This window comes from Sinocyclocheilus rhinocerous, unplaced genomic scaffold (genome assembly GCF_001515625.1).
Source record: "Sinocyclocheilus rhinocerous isolate Xijiao unplaced genomic scaffold, SAMN03320098_v1.1 scaffold1467, whole genome shotgun sequence".
Classification (NCBI taxonomy): Eukaryota; Metazoa; Chordata; class Actinopteri; order Cypriniformes; family Cyprinidae; genus Sinocyclocheilus; species Sinocyclocheilus rhinocerous.
In genome coordinates, this window is record NW_015647960.1 from 699,572 (window position 1) to 709,351 (window position 9,780).

At 34.4% G+C, this 9,780-nt stretch overlaps 2 protein-coding genes across 2 annotated transcripts in view; one reads left to right on the plus strand and one right to left on the minus strand.

Annotated features, from left to right (window-relative positions):
* Window positions 1-3,305, plus strand: part of LOC107709495 (LDLR chaperone MESD-like) — a 6,046-nt gene extending 2,741 nt beyond the window's left edge. Inside the window, exons 2-3 of the mRNA XM_016513987.1 lie at window positions 719-951; window positions 2,882-3,305. Coding sequence (XP_016369473.1) covers window positions 719-951; window positions 2,882-3,116 — 468 coding nt within the window. The 3' untranslated portion in view covers window positions 3,117-3,305. The remainder of the gene's footprint in view (window positions 1-718; window positions 952-2,881) is intronic.
* Window positions 3,306-5,252: 1,947 nt separating this feature from the next.
* cemip (cell migration inducing hyaluronidase 1) overlaps window positions 5,253-9,780 on the minus strand; it is a gene marked incomplete at its 5' end in the record, with an annotated part of 67,409 nt that continues 62,881 nt past the window's right edge. Inside the window, one exon of the mRNA XM_016513977.1 lies at window positions 5,253-6,578. Coding sequence (XP_016369463.1) covers window positions 6,451-6,578 — 128 coding nt within the window. The remainder of the gene's footprint in view (window positions 6,579-9,780) is intronic.

Genomic DNA, 9,780 nt, shown 5'->3' on the forward strand with positions numbered 1-9,780 from the left:
ATAGATAGATAGATAGATAGATAGATAGATAGATAGATAGATAGATGAGACAGTCTGACACTTGTGTGGGAATGAAACGGGGAATGTGATTGGTGGATATCTTGTAAAGTCTAGCAGATTCACACAGTTTATAAGGGCACTCCGTGAGTCAAAGGTTGCCTTTGAAAGAACATGGATCACAGAAATGAGCCAGATAGTGTCGCAGTCATTTAAAAAGTATTAAATTATACAAAGATGATGAGAAAGTTAAGGCTATTGAAATAGTTTCTGCAAATGTTTGCATTCTGAATCTACACTAAACGATTAAAATATTTAATATTGTAAGTAAGCCTATAAAATATTTACAGTTTAAAGTTTTAAATTATAAATATTAAATACTGTATTTAATGTAAGAAATGTTTTAATAAAATAAGATTTCAAGTTTTAAAGTATACATATAAAATATTGAATGTTTAAAGTTTCAAAACCAAGTTTGAAAATAAATCAAATCTATAGAAAATAAATTTTTTATGTCACTGTAATATCTTTATTTTGTGTAACATTTTTCCTTCTCGCATGACGTCCAACAGCAGGGCTGTACAATGCATTCAATAAGCTGAAAAATATTATATAATTTATATTGCCCAGACCTATATCTACCAGTAATTTAAGTTTTGCCATTAGATCTTAAAAAGATGTTTTCTTTCTTCAGTGATTGACATCTTTTTATTTATTACAGAAAGATGATGAAATTGAGGAGGGCGACTTACCTGAGCACAAACGGTCTCCTCCACCCATCGACTTCTCTAAAATAGATGCGTCTAAACCAGAGGAGCTCCTGAAGATGTCCAAGAAGGGAAGGACCCTGATGGTGTTTGCCACCGTGTCAGGAAACCCCACAGAGAAGGAGACGGAAGAGATCACCAGCCTGTGGCAGGGAAGCCTCTTCAATGCCAACTTTGATGTTCAGAGGTAACAACCATATTCCTGTGCTGATGTGTCCGATAAGGATATTGATCGACTGTCAAAGCAGTTATATTATAGGTTCATGTCTGGGTGACATCAAGTGTAGATATTTCATAACAGGAAAAATGAAATGTAAAACAGCTCCAAAAAATGACAATAGTGTCATTGTTTAGCTCCAGTCAGTTCAGTGTTGATTCAGTTCAATTCATTTGTATAAAACTGAATAAACAGTTTGAACATAAAGTCTTGGAAAGGTTTGTTTAGAAAGTTCGTTTTAATGAACTGATTCAAAATAATAATTCACAGATATTACAGTTGTGGTTCTGGAATCCCTCTGCTGCATTTTATGTCTTCTGTTTTGTAGTGCAATATATAACTACACTGCAACTTCTTAATAGCTTTACAATTAGTCTTTTTTGAATTGTTTTCCTGTTAAAATATCTAAAAATTCAAGAGACACATTTACTTGAGAGGCAAAGAGGTCTTTTTTTCAGAGAATCAGTCTTTAATATAAGTGTATTTTGTCATACTGCACTGGCAGATATTTTCACTTGTTTTTAAGTATAAACAAGTAAAAAAAATAAAAATAATCAGGTTTTGCAGAATTACAAAATACAGTTACATTGTTTAGAATTGATCAAATCTGAGTCTTAATATCTAAAGCTGATCTTGTAGTAAATTGATCTTGTTTCAAAGATATTTAGATATTTAAAAGGAAAACAAGAATATGATTTTATTACTGGGCAAATACTGCTGTTTATTATTATGTGTAGTTTGGGAAACTACAGTTTGATCCCAGCCCTGGTGTGTTTGAGCAAAGCAGTTACCCTCAGGTGCTCTGAATTATTATTTATTTTTAAATTAAATCAAAGATTTTATTTATTTTTTTAATACACATTTCTGTCTTTTATTTTATGTTATACTGTGCAACTTAATACCATGCCTTCATAATGTTTTGCTACTTTTTAAATACCTTTTATGTTTGGATTTTATTGTTTTACCCTCATCCCAGACCCAGATGTTTAAAATATGAAAATTCATCATATTCATCATTTATTCCTAACAAGAAGTAAAATAAACATGAACATGTAGTGTTTATGTGTGTATATATATATATATAGATATATATATATATACATATACATATTGTTGGCATATTTGAAATATCTAAAATAAAATCAGCTAGTTGCCAAGGCAGTTTCTCATTTTCATTTAGTTTATCTTTAAGTACTAAAAATAAAAATGAAATAAAAATGAATAAAAATTATATAGACATTTGTATAAAAACATAATAAAATTAAAATGAAAAAATAAAATAACAATGTTTTGTAATAAATAAAAAAATATTTTGTACCCTTTTTTGCCTCTTAAATTTTTTTCAGAAGTTTGTATACTTTTTTTTTTTTTACCAAGCAGACAACAGTGTCAGTAAAGAGTATGTTTGAGATGAAATATTAGACATGTTAAGTGTGATCATCATTTCCAATCAAGCTGTAATTTTGTTAATGCAAAAAGTGTGAAAATATTACTTAATTGTGTGTGTTTTGTATACATAAAAAGCTAAGCAAATGATCCTTAAAAGGACAAAGGAGTCGGTCATTTTATTACAAAAATGTTTGAATGATTTTGATTGAATTTAATTTCCAACATAGATTGTGAGATGTGGTAAAAATGAATTTTTTAATGATTCAAAGGGGGAAAAAAAACAAAATTGTGAAAGTGTTTTAGAAGAGTTTTAAAAACACTCTCACAACGAATGTTGTGATGCTAGAAATAGTTGAAGTATTTAACAAAGATGCATTAATAAGTAGATTTGAATCAGAGCTTCTTTGTGCCACAACACTCCATTTTGAAGCTCTCCTTCTCTATCTCTTGAAATGCTCTTTGGTGCTCTGTCACCAGTCGCTATAATCACTGTTTGTATCTTTCTCATCAGATTTGTGGTGGGATCCAACCGTGCCATCTTCATGCTGCGTGACGGGAGCTACGCCTGGGAGATTAAAGACTTCCTGATCGCTCAGGACCGCTGTGAGGATGTGACCGTGGAAGGACAGGTGTACCCCAGGAGAACTGCCAAGAAGGATGCCAAGGGGAACGAGCAAAACGAGACCAAGAAGAAAGGAGACAAGAAAGCAGCCAACCGAGCAAATAAAAGCAAGCAGGAGCTTTGATACACGAGCCTCAAAGGCGCAGCGTGGTCTTAATGGGACTGAAGGAGCGTTTCTCTAACATATGTTAGCAGGTACTTTGACACACAGGTTGATGAGTCAAATCAGCAATCTTTGTTTCAGTTTCTTTGATTTGTTTTACTGTAACTCACCTCATTTTTTCCCAGTCTGAATCAAAGAATAAACCACTTTTATAATTATGTGTCATGCATTGCATTGATGATTTGCAGTTGGCGTCAAATTTTCAAATGCAGAAAAAGTGTAGCACTTAAAGGAATAGTTCACCCAAAAATGAAAATTAGCTGAAAATTCACTCACCCTCAGGCCATCCAAAATGTGTATTTTGTGTGTATATTTTAGAGTTAGTTTGTTCATGGGAACCGATTAGAAGAAATTTTGCAAACAGCTGATAAAACATCACAATAATCCACAAGTAATCCACACCACTCCAGTCCATCAATGAATGTCGTGTGAACATCAATTTATGTTTCTTTTTCTTTTATGCAACAAGCTAGTACATGAGTAGTCTGGTCTCAGCAGCAGTAGAGAATATCTGATTTATCTGAAGGTTTACTTAACAGCTTGTTGAAGAATGCTGGAATGCATTTGGAAGATGTGGCAGAAATGAACTGCTCTGGAATCAGTCAAACAGCTTCTGGCAAAAGAAAATGAGTTTAGCAGTGGCAGAGTCATTGCCCCAGTTTGAAACAGAGCAACATTAGTCGCTAATAGAGTAATCGATCATCCTTTCCCTTCTGAAGCCCCATATGCCATGATACCAGGGAAAACGTAAGTACACCTCATGGAAAGCTGTGAGCTTTTCAGCACTTTACTGAATGATAAATGTGATCTAATTGAAATAAAAAATGATCTTTTGTTTGCAATCATCCATTAAACATTCATCCATTCTTGCAGGCGCTTGTTGTTCATCTTCCTACATTGACGTATATGTCCAATCTTTACAGAACTGTGATGATAATGGCAGAGTAATGGAGAGCCCTAATGCAAAAGCCATTGCATAGATTCTACACTAAATGTTTCTTATATATATATATATATATATATATATATATATATATACAACAGTGATGCTGGAATGTGTCTTTCGTTTAGCAAACACTTTACAATAAGCTGATGTTGATTGATGGTATGTGTCTAGTGTGTTCATGTTGGGGTGGGGGACCATGAAGAGTTTCTTCAGCAGATGGTTTGGAAATATGACCATGGAGGCCATACCGGACTAGGGTGGATCCTGCATTCTGGACATACATGCATGTACACTAATGATCTGGACATGTTTGCACAGTAAAGCACCCTGAAGCGCTCTACAGTCGCTGTGGAAACGCTACTTCAGATGTGGGAAACTGTACTGGCATTCTTGATTGTCATCATGAGTTGCTGGCTGTGTTTTCTGGAACGTCAAATCTTCTTATTTGACCTAATTTAATACAGCGCCATAAGTCGTGTCCAAAGCAATTGCGAATGCGGTCAATGCGACTGCCTTTCTCACATGGCAAATAGATGACACGCGGTGTAGTGCAGGTCCAGACAGCAACATAGTGTCGGCCCAAATCTGGTATGTGGATTCCACTTGTACTGGATCTGGGCTGACAATATGTTACTGTCTGGGGGGTATATACAGGTATCTTCATCAGCCGGCATTGCATATTCCCACTTCAAAATCCCCTCTGAAGCAGATCATTCAGTAGAGTCCTGCGTTAGCCAAATCATGACTGTCCAGCACATGAGTAGCATGTGAACAAATGCAAATATTCCCTAAAAACACTCAGTAATGCGGTCAGGACCGAGGTGTAAACACGTGCCAGGAAATCCTTAATATGGATAAAGGCATCCCGCTATCACTGTAGCCAAAGCAATCTCAGCTGTAGCTAAGCTGAATAAAAAGAAACGTTTTGACTGATGAAACGTGAAGATAGTAAACACACGATTGCGACAATATATGGTTCATGTGTGTTTTTCAAGTCATCTCCAGGTAATAAAAAAGCAAAGTAAAAAAATATATATACAGAAACATAATATCACTCCAAAAATGTGAGGAAAAAAGATTTATTTCTGTACAAAAGTCTTTATATTTTTTTTCTTATCTAAAGTAATACATTTGTATTACTTGGAAATCATTCACATTTACATCACTTCCATATACAACTTAAAAGTTAATGTCATGTATATTTGAATTATACACTAAAGTGAAAATTGTACTTAAAAGTTTTTTTTACAGATAGGACAGAATTACATTACAACTTAAAAGTCCCTTAAAAGATGTCCCTTCTGGTTTTGTGTAATAGTGCCTGTACAATAAATAAGTATAAAATATATCTCTGTTATCAATCAGGATTTTTTTTTAGAAACACACAAAACATATAAAAACACTAACAAATTACAATCTCCGAAAAAAGACCAGCTATTTCGGCAAAGGGACAATGTTGTACTTCTTGCCAAATGGAAGAAAAGCCAATTCATCACAGATTTGATCATTTTTTGATAGACTGACATTTACTAATGCTCAGATTCAAATCCATTCTTGATTATTCGATTTAAAGGAACGGTTCACCGAAAAATTGAGAAGAATTGTGTCCATATTTTTTCACTCTCATTTTGTCTCAAACCTATATGGTGTAGTTGTTGCTTGCATTAAAACTTTGTTTAAAGTTATTTTGAAATGTTCATGTACTACACATGCAGTTTCTCACTTAAAAATATTGGATTACATCAGAAGATGTGAAATATGGATGCATGGACTACATTTATAATGCTTTTGGAAGGTATGCTTGGAAATGTTTCAAAGATTCTTGTTTGTTGTTGCATCAAACAACGTGATGCATAAATGAGTGACATTTTCATTTTTGGGTGACCTGTTCCTTTAAGGCCGGATTGTTTTTTTTTTGTTTGTTTTTTGCTGGTTCTCTCGTTCAACACTAACAAAACCAACTCTTGTGCGTGACAATTAAAATGAGGAAACCTCACGACATTTACAATCTGAAACCTCTTTTTCTACATATTTAGAAAAAACATGTTGTAACGAAGGCAAACATCACCGAGAGGGACAAAAACAAGGAATGTTGCGTTCATTTTTAGTTTTTGTTTTTCTTGTTTATCTCCCGTCGAAACTCAAGTATAATCAACTGACGACACAATCCAAAAATCACAATGTCTACGTTGTCACATACAACGGAATCCGCTGGGAGGGGTTGCTAGGTAACATAAACACATGCTGGGCTGTGATTGGTGCTTTAGGTTCAGTAGTCCTGTAGCTGGGCTCGTCCGGCAGTGCTGCTTCTGCGAGTCTGAGAAGTCCTGCGGTGTGTGTCGCTCGTCTTCATAGCTTCATCATCTTAACCACAGGGATGGGCAGCACTTGGTGGAGTTTGGCCCGCTCTTCATCAACACTCATCTTCACCCAGGTTGGCCGGAAGGAGCCTTTGAAACCCACAAAGGCAAGTTTATCTGGAAAAAAATGGCCACAAAATGAGTTTTAAAGACCTCATTCATGACAAAAATGTTGGTTAAGGCCAGTTTAAGATTCTACTATGTGCATCAACGTTTGCCAAACTGCAAACTGTAAAAAAATGTAAATTACTTAATTATACAGTCTTTGATGTGGTGCTTATTTAACAACTTTCTGGATTAGTTGATTCTGATTGGTCATATCATGACATTCTTTGGTTGTATTATAAGGCTAAACTGTATGACTGTCATCCCTGGCAACAGATTTCCTACATACACTACTGTTCAGACGTTTAAGATTTTTTAAAATGTTTTTGAAAGAAGTCTCTTCTGCTCACCAAAGCTGCATTTATTTGATCAAAAACACAGTAAAAAATGTAATATTGTTTAATATTATTACAATTTAAAATAATTGTTTTCTATTTGAAAATATTTTAAAATGTAATTTATTCCTGTGATGGAAAGCTGAATTTTCAGCAGCTATTACTCCAGTCTTCCGAGTCTGTGGAAGTTTGTTTCTGCCACAGGATAAAAATAAATAAATAAATAAAAAAGGTAATTGCAACTTTTTATCTCACAATTGACTTTTTTCTCGCAATTCTGAGTTTATATCTTACAATTCTCATTTTTTTTCTCAAAATTGTGAGATACAGTATAAACTCAGATATGAACTCGCAAATTGCAAGGAAAAAAAGTCATAATTGTGAGACAAGAAGTCGCAATTACCTTCTTTATTCTGTGACGGAAACAAAAATAATTGTGAGATGTAAACTCTGAATTCTGAGAAAGAAAGAAAAATCAGAACTGCAAGAAATAAATGCAAAATTGTGAGATGTAAATGCAGAACTCCGAATATCAGAAAGTCTGTGTTTATATCTTGCAATACTGAGTTTATATCTCGCAATTCTCAGAATTCAGTGCATCCTTGCTGAACAAAATGATTAATTTCTTTAAAAAATCGTATCAAACGGTAGTTTAGCTATGCTAGTTTCATGTCTCCCCTATCATTCAAAATTTTAATTCATATAATAAAATAATCTCAAATCAATCAATATTCATTCATTCATTCATTCATTTCAGCCATGAAATAACAGGAAAATATGAAGTCAGATGATCAGTATCATAAAATCTTGTGTTGGAGTATTTTTCATTTTCATTTCTGTACAGACTCGTCATGCGGCGGTGGTCTGTGCAACATTTGGTGGTTCAGGAAACAAACCTTTGGGAAGCACTTGGAATGTAAATTTAAGGGGGTTTTCCTGCTGGAATGACAATTCAACATGATAAATATAATATGTGAAGGGAGGGTCGAGAGGAAGAACCCTGCTGCTCTGGTATGTGTGTATGTGTGTGTGTGTGTGTGTCCAACCCAGAAAACAGCTTCTCTTTATATAACTCGACTCTTTTTCTTTCATTGTCTGGAGGCTTCACTGTCTTTTTTGTGGTAATTTATCATAAAGCATCCCAAATGCCATTGGGATGAAACTCTATAGCTAAAAATAAGTGTGAATCATTATCTGAGACACTAACAGATACACTACAGTTCAAAAGCTTGGGTTCAGTAAGATTTTTTTTTATGTTTTTGAAAGAAGTCTCTTATGCAGTAAAAACTGAAAAAATGTGAAATATTATTACAATTTCAAAGAGCTACTGTGTATTTGAATATATTTTAAAACTTAATCTATTCCTTGGATGCAAAGCTGAATTTTCAGCAGTCATTGCATTTGAAATAAAAATGGTTTGTAACATAAATGACTTTACTGTCACTTTTGATCCATTTAATTAAATCTTGATGAATAAAAGCACTATTTCTTTAAAACAAAATTCTTTCTGACCCCAAACTTTGGTGCGGTAGATCAAAATACATTACGTACTAGATAATAAGATCTACTTTGCTTGGTTACAAGTGTTTCCTAGTATTCACATTTGTTTCAACCCTATAAATAATGTAAATTCCCTCATGTACTGATAATGTGAGACGTCTATCACAGTGTTTCCCAACCGTTTTTTTAGTCGCGGCACCCTTTGGAAATTTTAACAAATTTGTGGCAGCCTACAAAATTAATTGTGTCACAATACTTGAATTTCTAACTTCGATATGATACCTTGAAAAGTATAGATATTCGATACAGCAGGGAAGAACTGCAGAATATACTGTAATACAGATATTTTTAATATTATTAATTTTTTCACCATCAATGGTGGCAATCAGTAGGCTAATTTCTAATGAAGAGACCAATTTATATGACAGATTTTAATGTAGGCTTTTATTTATATGTAAACATTGTTTAATTATCATTATAACTAGCTATCTGACAAATTTTTGCTCACTCAGTGTATTTTTGATTTTACAGTGGGGTAATTTTGTTGCAGTAGCACAAGATAGTTTGATTTCAAACTTTGAATTGAATAAAAAATGGCAAGTAAGCAGTCGGTAATAAAATAAGTACAAATAAACAAATTACTAATGATAGCACCAAAAATAATAACGATACAAATGAAATAAATTGCTTTTTAGTTTTTCAGGTAGGTCTAACAGTAAGGCTATTAATAGATTTAGTTGTTTTTTTTGCGGCACCCTGGTTGGGAAACACTGGTCTATCAATGCTGAATTATTATGAGTGAATCTTATTACCAAAAACAAAAAAACAAAAACACTTGAACGAGTTGTGTTCAACCAAGTCTCAGCCTTTCTCACACAGAACAACCTCCTGGACAGCAACCAATCTGGCTTCAGAAGTGGACATTCGACCGAGCGGAATGACCTGCCCAACTCAATCCGAGCATTTTCAAGAAACAACTAAAAACACATCTGTTCCACCTTTATTTGACCCTCTAACTCTCTGCTTTTGATACGGTGAACCACCAGATTCTCCTGTCAACCCTATTGGAAAATGGCATCTCAGGAACTGCACTCCAGTGGTTTGAGTCTTACCTCTCAGAGACGTCTTTCAAGGTATCTTGGAGAGGTGAGGTGTCCAAGTCGCAGCATCTATATACTGGGGTGCCTCAGGGCTCAGTTCTTGGACCACTTCCCTTCTCTGTCTACATGGCATCACTAGGTTCTGTCATTCAGAAACATGGCTTTTCATATCACTGCTATGCTGATGACACTCAACTCTACCTCTCATTCCATCCTGATGATCCGACAATAGCTGCTCGCATCTCAGCTTGTCTAACAGACATTTCTTGCTGAATGAAG